General features: G+C 27.8%; 1 protein-coding gene across 2 annotated transcripts in view; it reads right to left on the minus strand.

Moving 5' to 3' along the window:
* The window catches only part of LOC122508768, a 115,336-nt gene that overhangs the window by 50,517 nt on the left and 41,246 nt on the right, over positions 1–23,573 (minus strand). Inside the window, exons 4-5 of one of the 2 annotated variants that reach the window (XM_043622298.1) lie at positions 21,998–22,177; positions 20,197–21,696 (exon numbers count right to left, since the gene is read on the minus strand). The exons of the other annotated variant lie outside the window; for it this stretch is intronic. Coding sequence (XP_043478233.1) covers positions 21,515–21,696; positions 21,998–22,177 — 362 coding nt within the window. The 3' untranslated portion in view covers positions 20,197–21,514. Of the gene's footprint in view, positions 1–20,196; positions 21,697–21,997; positions 22,178–23,573 lie in introns of those variants that run through there. 2 annotated transcript variants of the gene reach the window in all.

The following is a 23,573-nucleotide window of genomic DNA, read 5'->3' on the forward strand; positions in this document are numbered from 1 at the left end:
GTAAGCAATATCTAGACAAAGCAGTATATAATCACATATTTTGTAGTACTTGTAGTGTCGAAAAAAGACCAAAAACCGCTGCCAAGTTGTACATTTTTATAATTTTGGTGTTCATTTCATGAACACTTTGCTTCCTCATAGAAATAATAATAATTGAAATATAAGAATTAATTTTTATAAAAGAGTTAAAAATCATTAAATCTTGGTGCAAAAAATATGTTTTTATATATTCTATAAGATGGTTATAATATTTTAATAATTACACATAAGTTAATAAACAAGAATGTTGAAAAAATGATATTTTCCACAATCTTTGATTTTTCAAATACCAATAATTTGATAATTTTTGACCGAATCAGGTTCAAAAATAGGTCAATCGAAGCCTTTTTTAATGCTCTACAAGTTGGTAATAATACTTTTAAAGTTACTTTTATATTTTTCAACAAAATTTTCAAAAGTGTTATTTTCGAAAAATTTAGATTTTTAAAACTTTAATATCTCTGGCTAAAATAGACGAAAAAATGTTCAATGAAGGCTCAAAAGATGCGTCTCAAAAAAATTCTACAAAACTAAAGAAAAACATTTATAGGTATCCTAACATTTTTTTAAAGTTATGGGCAAAAAACGTTTTTTTACAAAATGAAAAATGCAAAAAAATATAGTTAAACTTTATGAATCGGGCTGAAAATACTCTCATTTTATGTCCCCCGGGGAGACCTACAATTTAAAAAAAATTGAGGCCTTTAGCTCTTTCTCGTTCTGAGATATTGAGGCAAATGTAATGTTAGTACACACACACACACACACACATCGGGACATTTTTTTAAAATCCGTTTTTTGGACTTCTGAGATAAAATTACTTCAAAATTTTTTTTTGTTTATTTATAAAATTTATACGGGCAATGCTCATTCGTGCATAAAGTACTAATAGATTAGGTATAATGAAAATAAGTTTATAAATATGTCAAAAAATCACAATCGAAAATTTTGCTAATACAATCCTTCCTCTATGAGGAAGCAATTCAAATAAACCTGGAATACCTTACATTAAAAGGTTCATCAAAAATTTTCAAAATTAAACAAGTTACAGAACTATTATAGAATGTTTTTAAAGTACAATTTCTGACATATTTTGATAAATTTCTTTTATCTTTTTAAAAAGTTTTTTTTTATCTTTTCAGAATTGAAAAAGGATTTACAAAATTTGTTTTTCACATCATTTGGCAATATCCAGTTCTTACCACAGAAAATAATATTTTCGTCCTTCTCAGAATTATTTTGACATGTATATTATACAATATGAGTCTATGCGGTATATATTCAAACAAATTGACAACATCTGACCCATTAATACCACATTTATATTGGATACAGCGTGTAAAACTCGAAAGACTAAGAAAGTTATAACGACGTTATATGTCAGAAAGTGTAGGTGCAATACAATGAGAAAACCTTTGAGATTTCTAAACCGATTTCTATACATGATTCTCAAGATTCCTAAATACGACTGCCAGATTTCCAAATGATCTGTAAAATTTCTTTAAGATTTTCTTTGTGCTACTGTAATGAGATTATGATTATGATTTTATTATGATTATGATTATGATTATGATTTTTAATAAAAAACAGTTCCAATTTCTCTAATTGTGATATTGAACCGTTTTCGAAATCCGTTGCAATATCAGATGGTATTGGAAGCTGTAAAGTTGGCTTGAATACACGAATTTCTTTAAATAATATATGCCATGCCGCAACAGACTCGCCTTTTTCGAGAGAACAGCTGTTCCACCCCCTCCTCTGACGAAGCTCTCGAATTCTACCAGTTTTCTATCTCGAACAGCTATCATGTTGAAGGATTCGAGGATGAGAAGAGGCAGAGGGTGGTCGATCACTCCAGAGAGGCGCAGCTGGATCATAAAATAACAAAAAATACTTGGTCACGCCTTTCCGTTTATACGTAGGCCTCTGTTTCGCGATTGCTTCTCGTGGAGTGTCGATTATAAGAGTAATTCATATATTTGTGTCTTTTTGGGCTCCATAAACCAATAATTAAGTTTTTTTTTAAAGAAAACCTTGTTTCTTTCAGCTATTAATGGCAATTAAATCCGTGAAAAATCTCCACTCTGCTAAACAACCCAAGCAGCACGTAATATAACCTTAAAATGAGGGCAATATTACAATTGATATTCGGAATATTCCGCAGGGATCTTAAGGTAATATTAAAATGTCCGCCTCAAAGGAATATTCCAACATATCATTGAGGGAAAGTTCCTCGGTAATATTAAAGGAATATTCCAGGATGATGTTGATGGAATGTTTCACCGTAATATTAATGGAATATTCTAGGGTGATGTTGAGGGAATATTGTTCGGCGAATTTTAAAAAATCGTTGACTTGGTTTTGATTTGAAGTAAAATTTCATTCACAGTAAAAAATAACATCAAAATGGATTATTTTAATCTTTTCTGGTGTTAATTTAATCTGCAACGTTTTTTAATACCTCACAATTTACTGTGAGGTTAATTAAATTTACTAAATACGTTAATATTGAGAATAATTTTTTTCAAGTTTCCAATCTTCTCAATACATTATTTGTTGAGAGGAGAAGCAAACGATCTCATTTTTTTAAAACCCGAGACCATGTGGTAGTCATTTAAAAGCAGGAGAACCCTAGACGTCATTTAAACTCCATCAGTAACCCAGCACGCTTCTCACGTTTCCTGATAGGGGATGATATAGTTTTAAACTGTAACGTGTTTAAATCACGCTTATGTCCTATGACAGTTAAATTTTAAAATTAGTTTATATTATCAATTGTGAGTAAAATTTTCATTTTACTAAAAAATAATCACAAAAGAAATTCAATTTAAAAAATAGTAAAATAATTATTTCTACAAGGTGAAACTCTATACATTAGATGCATTAACACTCTTTAAATATCAAAAAATGCGAAACCGTTTGCTAATTCAAAATACCTAATAAAGTAAAAATTGCTACGAATTTCTAGTAAAATTTTACTTTTTCGTTTAGTAATTTTTATTTTTTTAAATAGAGTTTTAGTAAAAAATGTGATAAATGCTTCAGATTGTCAATTTGATGCTTCATGGAAGCATTGTTTTACAGAAAATTTTCAATCATAATTTTTTAACCCTTTATAATGGCCAGTGGTACACATACGTACCACCTACTTAAAAAAATCATACTCCGCTAAGGTCTCATCTTGAAGGGGTGAGCGAGAGTAACAAATACATATGCATTAGGGTGGTCCAATAAAAGGAAAATTCTCTTCAGAAGACTTCAAATAATAGTGCAAAATTGTTTATTTAATAATTTTTTAATATTAACTATTTTTTATAGTGCCACAAAAATCCCCATAAATTTTAAAATTACGAAAAAATCGTTAAAAAATAATTTTTACTATTTTTATCAAGTTTTTTTTCTAGATTTTGAATAAATAACAAAAATATTGATTGTTAAACATTATTCCTATAATTGCTAATTTGTTTAAATAAATTATCATTGTTTATTTACAACTTTTTATCTATACTTGAGCTAAAGAGTTCGATTTTTTCTCAATTTTGCAACTTTTCAGGCCGAATGTAACCAGTTACTATCAACTAACTAAGAATTACAATTTTACTAATTGTTTAAACAAATTGTTATTGTTAAATTTGAAGCTATCGCAGATGTAATTTCAATGATGTAAATAAAAATTTTTGTACTTAACATTTTTATAATAATAAATTGTTCACAATTTTTACTCGATATAATTAAGTCTAACATTAAATCTTACCTCACAAAAAAAAATAAAATGTACCTACAATTGAGAAATAGTTGCAACACTGTAGCTCATTTTGATAAAAATTGAAGTTAAACAATAGTAATTTGCTTAAACAATTGATAAAATTATTATTCTTAGTTTGTTGTTAGTAACTGGTTACATTCGTCCTGAAAAGTTGCAATATTGAGAAAAAATCCCAACTCTGTAGCTCAATTAGATAAAAAGTTGTAAATAAACAATAATAATTTTGTTTAAACAAATTAGCAATTACATGGAATAATGTTTAAAAATCAATATTTGTGCGTTATTTATTCCAAATCCAGGAAAAAACTTTGATAAAAATAATAAAAAATATTTTTTAACAATTCTTTCGTAATTTTGAAAATATTTAATATTAAAAAATGATTAAATAAACAATTTAGCACTATTCTTTGAAGTATTCTGAAGAGAAACAGAGTTTGCTGAATAAAAAATATTGATTTTCAAGGATTTTATACCAATTTACGAAAAAGTATTTTTCCCCATGCATTTTACATAGGAAACTGAGCGCTTTGAGCGACCTTTAAATATTTTTTGATTTAAAAAAAAATAGGGGTATTTTTTCGATATAAAAGAATCCTAGGGGATGAGAACATTAAAATTCCAATTTTACTTTTTTCCCATGCATTTTTGGACCACCCTAATATGTATGTCATTTTCCAAAAAACTACCCTTTTTAAAATACATCTCTTCAAAAAACGCAAAAAATGACAAAAATTTTAAAAAATGTATAAAAGAGAAATTTTTTTTGGGCTTTTACAGTAACATATTTATGTTTAAAAATATTGTAAACTTTGTAAAAAAAATTAATAACAAAAATTTACCTCAAAGGTAAAAAAATTAATGAAAACTAACCCCAAAAAAACAAAATAATTTAAAAAAGTCTACCAAATTCGCCTAAAATTTGTTCCTCGGGGGTTTTCGGGGTCGTTGATTACAAATATGATGTCAGTTTTAAAAAATTCAAAATGGCGGATCCAATATGGCGACCAATAATAATAAAAATTCACTAGATTCACGTGAAACTTGTCACTCGTGGGTTTTCGGGGTCGCTGATTACGAATATGATGTCTTTTTCAAAATTTCGAAATGTTGGGGTCAATATTACCCATTAATTTTTCAGCTTTTTGTGCCTGTTAGTAAATTAATATGAAAATGAAAATTACAAATTTTTCTAAGAACTTTTAGGATAGAGTATAATATATTTTCTACCTAGGTGACACCTGTATGCCTATTTAGCGCTGATGGTAGTTAAAAAGATGTCCTCCACGACGTTGTGGAAGGAAGTGCATTGAGTAGAGGATAATATGATAATAAATAGTGAAATTTATTTTTTTGATTGTTGAAAACTAAAGCCAGTATCCAAAAAGCTATAAATTAGGAATTAAGTTTTTTTATTCATTCACAAAAACTTTTATCATTAAGGGGTGTTTATTTAACTTTAGGGTTGTTTATATGTATATTTAATATCAATAGTAAGTTATTATAAAAATATGTTTTCATATTTTTTAAAAGTATAGAATCAGTGAAAATTATTTTTTAACATTTTACTCAATATTTTGAAAACTCTATACATGAAATATAAATGATTTGTTTATTTTTAAACACTGTAAAATATCATAAAATCGCGACAAAACTAAACAAGTTTAAATTTATAAAGTTGTGCGTGCCTTGTAGAAACATTTCTGGTCAATTGCTAACTTAGGATAAAGAAATGTTGAATTTTATGATTGAATGGTATTTACATAGTAAAGTAAGAAGAAATCATATGAATTTGTTTTAGGTAATTCTCGTTTTGCTTCATATCTCGAGAGCTAATAGTCACAAGGGCCAGTATTATTAAAAATGAAATGCAAACGGTAAACGGTGGTGTGATAAAAATAAAATTTGAAAAGTAGATAGAAGGCTCTTTTCTTCGGCGAGGGTTTGTTTAACTTGCGCAAGCAGTATCAGAAGTGTTTGCTGATACTTTTCCGCTTTCCATTCTTACTTCTCTGGCCAGGTCTGGAAGAATGTTGACCACACGATACAGCGTTTTAGAAACGTGAAGACGCAGATGGGATTATTTAATGAAGTCTGGCACCTGCCACTTTCAAGGCGTCGAGTCCAACCGACCGTTACGGCCCCTTCGGCTCCCGCCAAGAAACTGGCGGGAATCTTGCAATTTAAAACCCGCGAAATTCTCCAACTCAAGGTGATCTTCACATTAATAAAAACTGCTTTTGAAAGTGCTTAAGTGACTTTAAAGACGAGCCCTTATATTTATATATAGAAGTCATTCAATACAGGAAGCAGGGTTTCTCTCCAATTCTTACATCTCGGCGAATCCCTCATTTCACTTCCGATACTTCCGACCTTCTTTCCTATTTTTGAAATTGTTTTTAAGATTGTAATAACAAAGAGAAACAAGATGGGGATGTTCATTACGTGAACATTTTGCTTCCTCTTGACGACAAGCAAAAAACTCTTTATTGCTTCATTCACAAGGAAGCAGTAAGCAGTAACATTTTACCATTCGTTGGGAAATATTTTTACAAATTGATTACAGTATTTAGTAAATTAAAATAAAATTTTTTAAAAAAACAACTGATCAAATTAATTATGTTTAAATCTTTAGTAATTTTTCCCAAATAGCACACAAATTTTCAGCAATTTTGCTGCAAGTTTTCAATCCAAAGATCGAAATTTTGCACTACTACTTTGCAACAAATTTGTGCCAAATAGCAAAACTTGTTGAATAAAGATTTGTGCTATATATGTTAATACATTCTAGCATTTATACTGTCTAATCTATTCGTCTTAATGCAAGAATAAAATTTTATTTTACAGGGTGTGGCAAAAAAATGGAACCCTTTAAATATTTCTTAAAATATGTATTTGAGGAAAAAAAGTTTGAAACAAAAGTTGTTGGGCTTAAAAAAGTGTATTAAAATTACTACATTTTTTAAGCCCAACAAGTCCTTTTTCAAAGATTTTTCTATAAAATATATATTTTAATATATAATTAAACAGTGAATTTTTCGGCTTTAATTGTGATTAATTTTTTTGAATTCTAATAAACTTTATATAGACCAATCGATTTGTCTTGATACAGAGAATAAGATTTTATGTATTATATATTAACTGCAATATTCAAAATAAAAATTTTTTTTTGAAAAAAATTAATTATGCCATTATGAACTATACCCAATGGGAAATGCCAGTGTAGTGCCGATGTTCACCACTGGCTTAGTACTCAGACGATTGTTCGGCGTAGTCTAGCCGAGCCTCGACAATTAGTGCTGGCGCAGTATACAGAATTTTTGTTTCGCCAAAGCTTGGACAAGCCACGGCGGCAAGTGCTGGCTGAGTATAGAAAAATTGTTCACAACGCTCTTTGCCAACATTGCTTTTTTGACATAAACTTGAAAAAAATTATAAAAAAAGTTTATGAATGTTTATAAACATAAGTTTATTGAAAAAAATTAATATTTTACTTTTCAGTTGTTCATTTTTTATTTTTATTAAATTTAATAATAACAATTTAACATAATTGTCTACTTTTGTAAATAATAAATTATTTAAACAAATTAAAATTATAAACAAAATTTAAACTTTAATCTCAATAATAATTTGGTTCCTATTAAAATACTATTATACTTCTTACTATAAATAAAACATTATTAAAAAATTACCACGTAATTTAAGAATTACGTAAAATGTTAAATGCAATAAGTATAGTAATTTAATTTAATTACTTAGTTTAATTTAATTAATTAGTTTAATTTATTTTATTTCAATTTATTATTTCTAACGTATCCCAATTTTTTTCTCATCTTTGACTCAATAATTGCATGTCTGAATGATACTGAGATATTAATACTTTACTGTACACATGTGTCATTAGCATAGTGGTTAGAGCGTTAGTCTTTAGTTCGTAGGTCGTAGGTTCGATTCCCCTCGTCAGCAATTTTGTTTATTTTCATAGGTTTGCGATATTTCTAGATTCCAATCGTTAGGTATTAAAATATGAAAATCTAATCCACACTTACTGTAATTGTTTATTATTTAATTTTTAAATGTTATAAACAATTTTTTTCTACTTCATTTACTATATCCATTGTTAGTCTCCATATATTTAATACAATTTCTTTAAGAAGAGAAATATTTTATGAATAATAACTATTTATTAATATTATTTACCATTTTGTTGTTAAATTATTTATAATTATTAATTTTCGACTAATTAATAACAATACGGCATTTATTGCGGCAATATTCTCAGCCAGCACTGGTCCAGTGCTGCGCCAGCGTTGTCTGGCGCAGGCAGTACTTCGCCAGCGTTAGACAGCGTTATCATCCCAGAGTTATGCCTAGAGACACCATTTTGTTGCAATGAAAATTTTGAAATTATGCAATAAAAACCTAAATATTATGCAATAATTATGCGATGAAAATAAAATCATGCAATGACGCATGGTTAGGCTTAATTTGTATATAATAATTTTTAAATGATTTTAATATAGTTAATAAATAATTTTTAACCTAAAAACAATTAAATGAACAATAATAGAAGTTTAACTTTGGCATCAATCGTGTATTTTGGAAAATTGTTACATTCTTAGTTAAGAAAAATTCATTTGGAACAGCGATAATTTTCTCTAGAATAGCGAAAGTTTTAACTGAAATTAATAAAAAATTCACTAATATAATGAAAATTGTAGTTGCTCCAAGTAAAATTTTTTCCCGTGCATAAAGTTATTTTTATAATTAAGTAAAATGTAACATTCTTTTTTAACGCATTTTATATTATTGTCAGGGACCGATTCTGAAACGAAACTAAATTCAAAATTTACGTTCAATTTAATTTAGTTTCGTGTCAATTCAAAACTAAAGTCCGATAAACTTAAATATTTAGTGTCAGTAAAAAAATTACTAAAAAAACGAAATATTTCAATATTTAATATTGATGAAAGTTAGATTTACTTTTTCCACTTTATTTTCTATTGAAGTCTCTTTATACTGCTTTATATCTAGTATTAAAGTTATAATAATATTATTACTTTAAATATTTTGTTTTTTGCTGTGATTTTTTAATTAAAACTAAGTAATTGAGTTTCTCAGACACTTGTTTTCGATCTGCACTGAAATAAATTTAATTTTTTTAGTTTAGTTTCGTGTCGACTCTAAACTAAATTAATAATGTAGTTTCGAGTCGACACGAAACTAAATTCAGTACGTTAATTTAGTTTCGAGTCGACACAAAATTAAACTCAGTTTGTTAATTTAGTTTTGTATCAATCCCGAAACTAAAACGAAACTAAACTTTCGTAACGGTCCCTGATTTTTTTATTAAAAACTTTTAATCTTTTTAAAATGTAAAATTTTCTTTATAGAAATAAGTAAAGTAACGAGAGCAGTCTAGACATTGGTTTAAATCGTCTCAAAAATATAAACTTAGCATAGTCTCTGCATTGACCGGGAAGTAACAACGTTTAAAAATTTATTAAAATCATAAAAAAGATACTTTATAGTATTTTTAAACAAAAAATTAACAATTATGCGATGATTATGCAAATAGTGTTAAATTATGCAATGAAAAAAAATTATGCACTGAAAGTATAATTATGCAATTGGATGCGATCACAAATCACATTTATTTTGTATGAATTCTTAATAATTCACAAAATACAGAAATTATGCTCAGTTTGAGAACATTATGCGATTATGCGACTTGCATAAAATATGTGTCTCTAGTTATGCCAGTACTGCCAGTGCTGGCGCAGTACTCCGCCAGTTGTAAATTTCCCATTGGGTACATATCATAAGGGTCCTTATAAAAACCTTTACGATGCGTCAAAATCTATGTCAAATTTGACCTAATTTTTTACCTATAGGTGAAAAAGAGGCACAATAACGACCGTTACATTAGGTCAAAATCTATGTGTTATTTGACCTAATTTTTTAACTATAGGTCAAAAAGAGGCTCAATAATGATCGTTATATTACGTTAAAATCTATGTGTATACCGACCTATTCTTTTACCTAAAGGTCAAAAAGAGGCCGAATAAGGTCCTTTACATTTTGTCAAAATTTTTTATGATAAGTCACAATCTCTGTCAAATTTGACCTTGTTTTCGACTTTTAGGTAAAAATAAATACCTTTACATAAAAGACCGTTATCATCAGTTAACATTTATACCAATTTTGATCTATTTTTAACCTACCTACAGGTCAAAAGTATGCCCCATGACCAACTAAAAGTAGAACTTATAAAAGTTATACTTATAACTTATAACTTGTAACTTATAAAACGGTCCCCTATAAGGGCCGTTACATTAGGTCAAAATGTAAGTCAAATTTGGCCTGTTTTGACCTATAGATTAAAAGGCGTGTCACATTAAGTCCAGCATGAGGTCCGTAACATAGAATTCCCCAATAATGCATTTTATATGGGTAAACTTAAAGAATTTGACTACGAACCCAATTCAAAATTTTTAATTTTTCTTTTAATATTTCCTTTTATCGTTTATTAACTTATTATTATGCATTTCATATTAAGAGAACATGATTTGAAATTTATAAAAATTAAAATAAATATAAACAAATGGAGATAGGGAGTTATTATTTATGGGGAATTCTATGCCTTCTATATGAGCAAATTTGAAGAATTTATCTACTAACACAATTCAAAATTTCAGATTCTTCTCTTAATACCTTTTATCATTAATTGTAACTTATTATTATGATGCATTTATATTAAGAAAACGTGATTTGAAATTAATAAAAATTAAAATAAATGTAGAAAATAGAGATAGGGGGTTGGTGCGTGAAGCGCGCAGGGGGGCGTAGCCTCCCTAGTATAATTATAAAATTGTATAATAATATTGCAAGTAACTTATAAGCTCAACGCTTTGGAGAACCAAACAATTGCATGCACATTTACACACGGAGAGAGATTCTGTTTTAATATTTCGTATTATTATATTAGTATTTAGTAAAACCGATTGCAATTTGGGGAAATCATGTACATTTATGAATTAATATTACCATTTTTAAGAAAGTTTATAATCAAATTATTACTTTGTATTATTCTGAAGTAATAGAAATTGAAATAGTCAATAAGAAGTTGTAATATTATAAGTAAGAAAGTATGCAATAGTAAAAAGTATTACCAGATGATTATACTAAATACTATCGAAGAATTACATAAGTTGTTAATTTAGTTATGAATAGTATTATAGACTATAATAAAAATTATGACCAGCCTAGTAGCAGGCCATAGCAGGCCATAGCAGGCTATAGGCTGACGTAGAGCGGTTACGAAGCTGTCCGAGATTAGCCGAATATTTCAGTCGAGCAGTTCCGAAATTATCCGAGTCAAACCTCGTGGCAACATGTGCACGTTGTGTTTACCCCAAAATATTTTAATTTGATGTGTCAAAATGTGTCGGAATTGGGTGAACAATTTTATTTTGTGCATTCAATAATTTTAATCGACAATGAAGATTTCCTAATTGTAGTAAAAGGCATAGTCCATTGTCTTTTAAATGAGCATTTGAGAGCATTCAAAATTTACACGGAAAAAAATTAATCTCTAAATTAGAGATTTAATATGAGATTTAGGCATAAACTATCACTGGAATCGGATGTGTGATTTGAACAGATCTCTAAAACTGAAATTTAGAGTTATATCTAATCCGCATATATTATCAGTGTGAAGAATCCGTATTTTTATGCCTGAAAATGATATTAGAAATCTCAAATTTTATGATTTATCACAATTTAGAGTGAGAATTATTCAAAGAATGTATATTTTTCTTTTAGTATGAACTTATAAACAAATCCATTGACAATCATAAAAAATTGGACATTTTTTGAAGATAATATGAATTTTTTATTATTTCATTTCTTTATTTGAATCAAATTATCTCAACATCACACAATATAAACATTCTTTTTCTATTTCTTAATAAAAAAACATGGTTTGGTACAACTTTCAATATAGGTTAGGTTTTCAAGTGTCAAACGAAAGTTTAACCTGAAAATACTAATAAATAAAAATATGTCCCACACGTGATAACGCGAAAAACATTCGTAAAATATGGAAAGTGAAAACTGGGAATGAAACTGCATTTAAAATATAAAATTAATACTTAAATAATTAAAATGGTTTAAATATTCTTTGACAATGATGAACTTAAAACGCAATGTAATTCACATCAGATAAGTTGTGAAATTAACAAATCTCTAAATCAGAGATGTGAATTTAATTGTGACTATAATGTCTATTTTAGACATACTTACATTCCATTGGATTTCAAATTAATATTATTTCAAGTTTAGATATTAATTTTTTTCCGTGTACGAAAATGAATTAGGACATTGGAAGGTATTTAAAAAAAATGATTTAAGATATGCTGCATTTTCTTATGCCAATAAATTAAATGATGGGTTTTTTTATATAACGAAAAATTGGATATAATTTCAATAGAAATCATTTTCCAGAAACAAACAATTTTAAAAACAGTATTATGATAAACATTTCTGAATAAAATTGTGACCCAGCATACAAAAGTATGTATTTATAATGTAAAATAAATTAAGAACTTTTTTAAACAAAATATGGAGAAAATATCACTTTCTCACAAGTTCAGAAAATTTCTCGAGTTTAGTATATAAGGAAGTTGAGAACTGTATCTCCCAATGTACAGCGTGCGTGCGTTATTGCGTTTATTTGTATTTAAGTTAAGTTTATATGTATGCGTTTATAGGTTTTAACATAGATCTCCGAAATTGTATATAGTTTGTGTTTGTATAGTATGATGTATAGTATGATGCTTGCGTTAGCTCATTGGTGTGTGTGCGAAATACTTTCGAAACGATAATTCTATCCTCCTCCTTCCTACGTCTTTTTATTTCCTGTCCTTTTCGACTCACTCATAATTTTTAGTATTGACTATATTAAAGATTGAAATATGTATTTTATTCTAAAATTTAAAAGAACTATTTTAATTTTTCTTATTCTTTCGATACTTTCACGGACTGCGATTTTAATATAGTCATTTTTAAAAATTATAATTCTTTTATTAAATTGTATTACAATTTTATTAATTTTTGTAAAATATATCAAGGGCTGCCTACTAATATGCACAATATTAATTTTTAATATAAAACACGATTTCCCTAAATTGAAAAAGAATATATTAAATTCTATTGCCAATTTTAACAAATATTAATACAAAATCTCTCTCCGTGCACTATTGCAATTATCTATTCAACATTTGAGCACCATTTTCAAAAATATAAAAAAAAATGATCAACAATCACAATAATATACTATTTTGAGGAAATCTAACCACATTTATTGAAACTCTTGCCCTCTTTTATTGCCAAGTTATCTCTCCTGGTTTTATAGTCTTCCTATACTGCAACTGTTTTCATATTTTGTACAATTTGAATCAGATACACTTGTAGGAATGGGAGGAACCTTATAGGAATGATATTTCTCGTTCTCCAATACGCACAGACGTGACTTTAATACATTTTTCATAGTACACCTGAATATTTTATGTGAATTCACAATTTTATTCCGTACGGACCATAAAGGACACATCTATTTCCATAACTATACGACACAAAACCATAATGAAATTCAGAGGCCTTTAAATTTTAAAGGGACTGACTTTAACGCAAGCTGCATAACACCTGAATTTAAACTGCTAACAGACTGTTGCTAGACAAACATTATGACAAAGAAAAAAATCTGTCCGCCCGAAGGGCGGACACATTCTCATCCGCACTTGAAGCGCTCGTTTCGCTCGCAAGTTTCAGTGCGCCTCGGGGCACGCGAATAGTGATCGTCGCGCATTGCGCGCAAACAGCTCGCTTTGCTCGCAGTGGGGTACCTAATATCGTGCACTACTAATGTTCTCGTCGTATTTATCACTACGATTATATTTTTTATTTCATTTTTATAGATTATTAATATTTCTTTCGTAAAATGTTGTTCTCTTTTCCACTCCTATATTATATATTTCATAAAACCTTTTCTTTTTCTTAAAGTTACTATAAGATTAGATTCTCATCACATATTTTTGATTGCTGTTGATTACGAGATTAATTGGACTTAAATGTAAATTCTTGAGCTCGCTGATTACGAGTGTGAAATTATTTTTTATTACTACCTTTTTTCGTGGAAGCATGGTTAGCTAAAGAAACTCCAAAATAATAAATACTCTACATAAGTATGAAGTTCTTTCTATAAAGATGTTAGTAAATAACGATTATTTGTTTAAACAGTCGCTGAATTATTAAATTCTTAAAATATCTTGTAATGTCTCATTGTCCAGCTTAGTTATTAGCAAAATTATAGAAAAATTCAAGTTTTTAGGCGCTTTGAATGAGGTGTTAATAAATAAGAAAAGTTATTTATTTAAATAATTGTTAAATCAATAATTTTATGTTCCGTATTTCTTTGGGGTCATCCATAATCTACGTAGTCGCATAGTTTAGGGAGAAGGGAGTCAAAAAGTGACAAAAATAGAAAATTAGTACCTGAAAGCAAAAATTTGTCAGTCGCGACTGCAATTACCACAAGAATAAGTCAAAAAGATAAGTTCAAATGAATTGAAAAGAATCTACTATTACGTATGCCCAGAGTTAACATCAAAATTCTTTTCCATCAAAATATGATATGAAAATATAATAAAAACCTGTAAATCACTGTTATAAAGATACTTTTAAAATCTTAAATTAAGGTAAATTAAATAACTTAAAATTGACTACCAAAACCATTACAATTTTTGATACCTTTTTTTACAGTGAAGTAAAAAATTAGGTCTGCAGCGCAAAAAATAAATTAGAACTAAGAAAATATGTAAAAACAATCCTAAAAATGTATCCATTAAATTAATAGGCAAAAATAAATCATTTCCAGATAAAGAAAGGAGGGATCATATCTTGCCCCAAATGCCACTATTTTGAAATTTCTTCGTAACTTAATCTTGTTATTCTTTAATACCAATCAGAACACTTAATTGAACATATATACTGTAGCTATCAGTACAAGAAACTTTGCATTCCAGCTGCTACAACAAAACTTATACCTAAGCACAAAGTTAAGCTTTCCTTAGATCAAAACTATGAAATTTTTATTTTTTCCAATAATATTTTTTTTAACTACGCGTGTTGTCATGACAGTTTGACTGATTGATAGGTATTTGTAATTGGCAACGTATTACCGTATTTACCTAAAAGGTAAAGATAATAGGCTCTCAAAATTTCAAAAGGACTATCTCACCCCAGGGGATCATCTCGTATACCTTTCCTATTAACAATACCTAATGGTTTATTGGAGTATTGTCGAATCGTTATTACCAAATTTTTTATTCAATAGAAGCGCGATAACGCCTGTTTTTTCTGTAGAACTAGAGCGAAACAATTTTTTGTTTAAAAAAAGTGCTTTTAAGAATTTCTGTTTAGGGTATAAATGTGGGTATTATTGTGGAATTTTGTATAAGTCATACTTACAAGTGGTTTAAAAATTATAAATGAATATATATGGTTTTTTGACAATGTTATAGAAAATAATTTTAATATTTAAATAAATGATTAAATAGAAGACTCATATACTTGTAATCTCGCTAGACTTAATTTGAATTTGAATTGGAATTAAAAAATTTTATGCATTATAATAAATTAACTAATTCAATAGTAAACTAGTATCACAAGAAGAAAGATACTTGGTTTTATTATAATAATTTAATAAGTCTCATAATATAAAATAATACTCTGATGAAATATTCTAAGGCAATTATTATCAAACATTTCTAACGTACACTACCGTCCAAAAGTATTAGGACGATTACATTCGACTCTATGAAAAAACATGCCATCACTTTTTCAATCACATTTCGTAAATAAAAGGAGGTACAACAAAAACTTAAATAATACGGTTAAAAAATTTTTAACTTTTTAATACGGTTAAAAAGCTGATTAAATTCTGCGTAAAATAAGCCATCTTTGAAGTAATTTCGTTAATTATTTTTTAAGTTGTAGAGTGTGAAAGAAATAAAAAAAATTAGCAAATTTTCTCATTTTTGTCTCTTGACTTCAACTTTTTCAAAAATCTAGAAAAATTGAGATAAAATTTTTCTAAAAACACAGAAATCTTCGTTAGAATTTCAGCTTTAAAATAAGCCTTCGAAAATTAAAAAAGGTTAATCCGTCTTCGATATATAATTGAAAATGTGAAGCCGTGTTTCGACCGATTGGTGCATTGAAATTTAACTGTGACGACTCGATTGTGGCTTCGCGCGGCAGCGAATGAGAGAGAAAACAGGAACGAATTCATGCGGGGGAACGATGAACTTTTGAGTTTCTTTATATTACTCGTGAAACATCATTATTTATTATTCTCCAGCAAAAATTCGTCCCTGTTTTCTCTCATTCGCTGCCGCGCGAAGCCAGAATCGAGTCGTCACAGTTGAATTTCAATGTACCAATCGGTCGAAACACGGCTTCACATTTTTAATGATTATATCGAAGACGGATTAACCTTTTTTAATTTTCGAAGGCTTGTTTTAAAGCTGAAATTCTAACGAAGATTTCTGTGTTTTTAGAAAAATTTTATCTCAATTTTTCTAGATTTTTGAAAAAGTTGAAGTCAAGAGACAAAAATGAGAAAATTTGATATTTTTTTATTTATTTCTCACTCTACAACTTAAAAAATAGTTAACGAAATGACTTCAAAGATAGCTTATTTTACGCAGATTTTAATCAGCTTTCTAACCGTATTTAAGTTTTTTTGTACCACCTTTTATTTCCGAGATATGATTGAAAAAGTGATGGCATGTTTTTCATAGAATCGAATGTAATAGTCCTGATACTTTTGGATGGTAGTGTACACCGAAAAAAATCTCGATGGTATTATTCACTATGACCCTATAGTTAATCTTAACCTAGTAAAAGTAATAAGGATTCCTAATCATTATGGTTAGGATCGCTAGGTTGATTCAACAAATTCAAGCCTGGCAAAAACAACCCTGCAAATCCTAGTCAAATTGACTAGGATTTTAGTAATTTTGCCTATTTCCATAATGCGCACGCGTCTGCTTCTGTTCTGACAGTGTTTACCAGTGTTTACCTCTATATCTTTCGCGTCATTTATCGTGATGTCGTAAAACGATTTTTTATCATTACTCGCGTCTAATTTTTGTACATAAAATGGAGTTTTTACATACATCAAAATTGCTGGTTTCTCAGAACCTCTGGAAATATAGATAGTCCATGTTTTAGAAAGTAAACTATTTAATTATATTAGTCAATTCTTTTAGACTTTTTTTGCTGTTTTCTCATGGTCAGTTTAACCAAATACAGTTTAAATTTGTACAGTTATTTAATTTAATGATTTTATTTTTTAAATTTTCATGTTTTTTCATGTGCATTTTTCCAGTATACAGCAAAATTGATAGCTTCCTAATTTGATGATTAAATACTTATTTTAAAACTTATTCAAGTATTAAATAATTTTATTAAAAATTCGGAAAAATTGCAAATTTTAATTAAATTGTTTAAAGATAATTGAATTCTTAAAATAATTTTATTAAAAAATTATTTAATTAATTAATATTTTGTGAAGCTGTCTTAAAAATATTACAATTTGTTAAAAAATTTAATTAGAAATTAAAAAAAAAACCAAAGTTTCAAAGAACTTTTATTTAATAATTTATAAATAATTGAATTCACAATTTTTATTAATTAGTAAATTTTAAAATAATTTAAATTAAATAGGTAATTTATTTAATAAAAGTCTAGAAAAATTTTACTTAAAATTCTAAAAATTAAAGTTTTTAAAATATTTGGATTTTGTTATTATTATTGATTGAATTGAAGATAATTGAAATTTGATATAGAAGTAATTGAAAGATTGTAAAATAATTTTATAAATTCTACTAAAATTTATACTACTCTTTTGTTTGTTTAAAAGTTAAACAAACAAAAGAGTAAAGTTGAAAAATATTCTTTTATTATTTATAAACCTAACAATTATTCCCAGTATGTAGAAGCTGCTTATTTTAATATCCAGGAACTGGCTAGGAATGATTTATTTTACTAGACAAAGACTAGACAAAATAACTGTACAAAATCTTGACGTTGCTAGCGTCACATCCCTCGTTCAATCCTGTCCATTTTTTCCATCTAGTTGCTAGATTGAATCTAGCGCAACTGGACAGTTTCTCATACTCTTCCACGGTAAATTTCTACACGGGATACTAAAAATATAAAAAAGTGTACAATTACATTTTCGTTCAACGCAATTTTTTGTTTATACATTTACTTTCTGTCATGAAAGAAAAAAGAAAAAAAAGAATACGATATTGACTTATTAAATGACGCGGTATTTTAGAAATTAATGGTAGGTTCATTAGGTAGTCTTTAAGATATTCATTAGCACATAAAAAGCATTACATAACAAATACAATTTCCGCATTTGCGGAAGATTGACCATTTGATAAATCTTGAATTCCTGCTGAGTCTGGTCTACTCTGGAACCTGAAATCCTTTTTGAAAGAAAGAGCTGGCACTGGTAATTTTCCAGGTACATCTGACCAGAAATCAGTGATTGGCACGTACTATTAGAACTTCTCGGCATGTTTCTTATTCTTTGTAGATCACATCGGTAAATCTTATTTTTAATCCTTGAATAGCAACCAAGGAGAAATGAAAAGAAATGGAATGCATTTATATGTATATTTAATTTTTATGGTAATATGAATAACCGTTAAAAGGATCACAGTATAAATGAATTTACTCGTTTAATTATAACATGTGCACTATTTATGTGCAATAATCGTACGGCATTTATGACTGTGCACGCTTCACCATCAGTCGTAAATTTGTAAATTGCTCGAAATGAATTTAGGGTGAATGTTCGCGTGATGCGTATTGTATTTCCGACCCCCGTGGGAAACAAATTAAAAAAAATGATAAGCCAATTGCCTATATTGGCCGTTTAACTGTCATGAATCGATGAAGCATGTCTTTAAATTAGAAAAGCCATATACTATAATCATCGTGAGAATTTTTAATTTTTACAAGAAAAACAGCTGCTATTTTTATATCAGAAAGTAAATTTTTATATCTACTATTTTTCTTTAAAAAAAAAGAATCTTTTAGAATTATATATTCTTTCCTAATAAAATTTTTTTGCACAAATAAAAGATATGTATATAACAGCGGATTATGTACAGATTTTATCTTACGATTAAAAAAACCCCCGGAAAACGGTTTCTCTATATCACAATATGAAAATCCAATCCTGATCAGATTAAGTAGTTCCCTTATTGAAATGCATAATTTTTTTTCTGGTGAATATATTATTGGAAAAAATTCGTAAAAAATGTGACAAAATATAAAAACCACTTATTTACTAATAAATATGTTGCACGCGGAACTGATATAGAATCACTTGCATGTTATATACATATATATTATATAATTTAGCCACAAAATTAAAATGATCCGAAACATACCCTCTAAATTTGAATTTGTAAAAAAGTTTACTAATTTTAATTAGTGACTGACTTTTTGCTTTTGAATTAGTAAATTTTACTATAATAAATAGTTACTTCTACTAATTTATTAGTAAACTTTACTAATTCAAAAAGCAAACAGTCAGTCTCTAATTCAAATTAGTAAACATTTTTACTAATTCAGATTTAGAGAGTAATCGTCACACCCCTTATTTAACACCTGGATACTTTTATCAGATAGCATATGTTATTCATATAAATTATTATAATACGGGATTGACCATCTTCATCATTGTTGTTTTATCGAAAAATCATCGAATTATATATATATATATATATATGTCCAAGAGTGACGTAACTTATGAATAGGAAACGATATTTTCACGATTTATTTTAATAAATCAAAATAAAGGGAATGTGTACGAGATGATCCCTTGGGGCAAGATGATCCTTTTGAATTTTGAAGAGCCTGATAGCGTCACATTTTAGGTAAGTTCGGTAATACGTTGCCAATGACATACCTTTAAATCAGTCAAAGTGTAATATAGAATAATAAAGCTTGTATGTTAAGTTACGAACAAATTACAAAATAGTGGCATTTGGGGCAAGATGTTCCTAGTAGGAATATTGTAGTTCCAAGTTATAGTTCTAGACATGTGCCGGAACAATGTTATATGCAACAGCTCTTCTAAAACACTATTATATTTTTACAGCGTTAATAATCTGGTAGTTCATATTATTTCTATTTAAACATGTAAATAAAATACTTAATACATATATCAAATCATTATTTACAATTTTTATTACTTTTTTATTAATCAGTATAACTTATTAAACTTAGTTGAATTACGTACCCACACAGCACCGCAACTATCATAAAAATTTATTAATGATTTTCTTGCAAACTTCTGAGTATTTACTTGCAAATTTCAGTAAAAATTGTGTAAAGATTTAAATGTCCTACTTCAATAAATAAAAAATGTTTAGCGTAAAAATTTCCTAAACATATAGCATCACTAAGTGATGCTTTATATCGTGCTGTCAAAAAGTAGGGTTAATGAATTAGCAGTTTTCTAAACGCATTTAAGTGGATACATTTTATTAATTCACACTAAATTTTTATATATTATGATAAAAAGTCTCTCTTAAAATAGGGGAGTTTCACGCCAAACATTGGGACATTTAAATATTTACCCCATTGTCATTAAACTTTGCGAGTAAATACTCCGAAGTTTGCACAAGAACAGCCCATTTGATAACATGGGTTAAGTGCATGTTATAACTTTTCCATTTCTCAACAATTTCACTTGTGTCAATGCATTCTTACGGGTTTTGATGTGTCAAACTAGAGTTTGATATAAAAAATAACTTTTGACATCTGCCAGTTGTTTAAAAAAACTGTCAAATTTTGAAAAATGATAATTTTAACAAGTCTCATATAGCACGCGGTGTGTTACCTGAATGTAACAGTAATATCTATTAGGAATATTACTGCGATATTGAATGAATGTCCAAATGTTCGCCGCATGGTGATATCACGCGGTGATATTTAGTGTTCATGAATGTGACATTCAGGTGATATCTATAACTCAGTGATATTAGGGGATAATCCTGTGATATGTTATCTCTGTAATATTGAGGGGATGATCCTGTAATACTAAGGGGATATTCCACGTGGATTTTATTTACACAATTCATAAAATAATATATCTTAAAAATCTCGTGGAATATTACAGGAGTCATTCAAGAGTAACTTCCGGGAATTTTTGGTATAATTTCCAGGAAATTAAATTATATTTTGCACGAAGAGTTAATTAACAATAATTGTGTTACACAAAATTTTGTAATAAAATCATATAGCAGAACTTTCTGAATTAACATTTCATTGCACTAAAGTTAGAATAAACATTTAATCAAAGAGGATGTCGATATGTACTATAATTAATATACATATACATATACATTTCATTAAATAAGTACGAAGAAGGAGGCGCAGAGAACTATTTGCCCGAGTAAGAAGTGTATCTCGGTAAACCCAACTTTTCTTACAAAAATATTTTACAGGTTATAGTAATTTTGCATTACGAACTAGAATTTAATATTAGTAGTAATATTCCTTCTTGGTTGCAGTGTTCATAACCATGCATGCAATAATAATTAATAACCTTTAATTTTAACTTCATAAGCCTTTCATAACACTGTGAGTCTTGCTTATATTCCAGGAATATATTTTTTTAGAATATCTATTAATTATGAATATAATAAGAGTTATGCACACTAAAGCTATAAGAATGCCTCCCACAATTATACCAATATTTTTTGTTTTCTTCTTCGGCTCTTTCTCAACAGGACATAATTCCTCTAAAATGAAAAATTAATTTTTAAATAATAATAAAATAATTAACTAAACTTTTTAGTCTTAACGACAATTGAATAAAGATCAAAAAGTAATATAACTCAAATTCGCAGCATCGATATAAACCTCATTTTATTAAGTTACTTTATAAGAATAGAAAATCAAATAATATTCCCACCTGAACACTGAAATATATACATATAATATATATATATATATATATATATATATATATATATATATATATATATATATATATATATATATATATATATATATATATATATATATATAAATATAACTTACCTTTTTTATTTACAGTGTTATTTGCATCAGTATTAAATGCAATAAACTTTATATTATCCACAATAACAATAATATCGCCAGTTTGTATTTCCTGTGTATCATTGCATACGTATATACTATTCGGATTAGAAGTTTTGAACAACTTTAAATTTTGTGTACTGTTACCCTTAATGATTGTGTCTGGAATATATAAAATCAAAACATCATTTTCTAAAGGAGGTTCTCTTGCAAATATAAATAACAAACAGTTAATTATGAAACTTAATATGCTGATAGTTAATGGTTTAAAGAAGATGTAGTTACATTTTTAGAGATCTAGGTTAATTGTGACAAAAGATATCAATAATTTTCTCTTTTCACATTTAACACTGTATCTTATGGGAAATTGCATTTTCTTGGTCTTCAATGTCAAATTGTGAGAAATCTGACAAACAGATATTAATAAAATTTTTCATAGCCAAAGTTAAATAACTAATACTCATTAATTTACAATAAAATTAATCAGACCTTACCTAGGAGACTCAAAAATCAGAAGTTGCTCAGCATAACGCTTGGCAACGTTGCTTCTAGAAAGTTAGCTATATAAAGCGCAACATTTGAAAGTAATATCACATTTAACAAAAGTATAAATCCAACGTTGTTAAGCGTTGCGCCAGTCCTACGTGATTCAAATGAAAACTTAAATGGACATTGCTTTGATTAACAATGTAGAGAGAGAACCTTCTTAAAAGCACAGAAAAACATTGTACTGAAGTCAAATACAATAATAATTTTAGTCGATTGTCCTAAGTTTACGAATTTTAAAATACACTGAGAAAACTGGAGAGTCAAATTCAGAGGTTCAAAAAGTGTATGTTTCCTTTGCTTATGAAGAGAGTTAAATAGTCCTTCTAAAATAAATTTTGAATTGATAATGGAAATCTACTTGTATATGAGTCGTCGGACCTTATAACGACACATAAAATTTCCACAGGGGTTTGAGTTGGCCCCTGAAGGTTGAAAAATTAATTTAAAAAAAAAATTTGTTTAAATAACTTCTGAATAGGAAATTTTATTGCGCATCTTTTTTCTTCTATAAAAATTTTTCGTATCTATTAAGGTTTTAGAAGAAAACGCAAAAAACTAATTTTTTTATGAAATAACATTTCATTCATTTTTTTTCTTCAACTCGTTCTAAAATAAAAAGTTATTAATATTTTTTCATGAAATTTACAGGAGTTATAGTTTATGCTACCCTTTTGGTGAATATATATTAAAAATTATAAATTTTTGAATTTAAAAAACAATTATTAATAATTTCTTTAATCAATGTTCAACTAATGCTTGATAATTTTCAAACGCTTCGTTTATCCAGGAAATTTTCACGGAGAACTAACTTCCAGTGAATAAAATGTTTATAGATATATAAATAAGTTTTCTATAAAGTTTGATTTCAATTTCATTAGCCGTTTACGAAATATTAGCAATAATATTTTCGCGGCGCTACGAACATAAACACAATACTCTGAGGTTAACGTATATACTACTTTTTTATTATAATTTTTAACAAATTACTTGTATTTTATTTTTGTTTGTT

Source organism: Leptopilina heterotoma, unplaced genomic scaffold, assembly GCF_015476425.1.
Source record: "Leptopilina heterotoma isolate Lh14 unplaced genomic scaffold, ASM1547642v1 Lhet_57, whole genome shotgun sequence".
Classification (NCBI taxonomy): domain Eukaryota; kingdom Metazoa; phylum Arthropoda; class Insecta; order Hymenoptera; family Figitidae; genus Leptopilina; species Leptopilina heterotoma.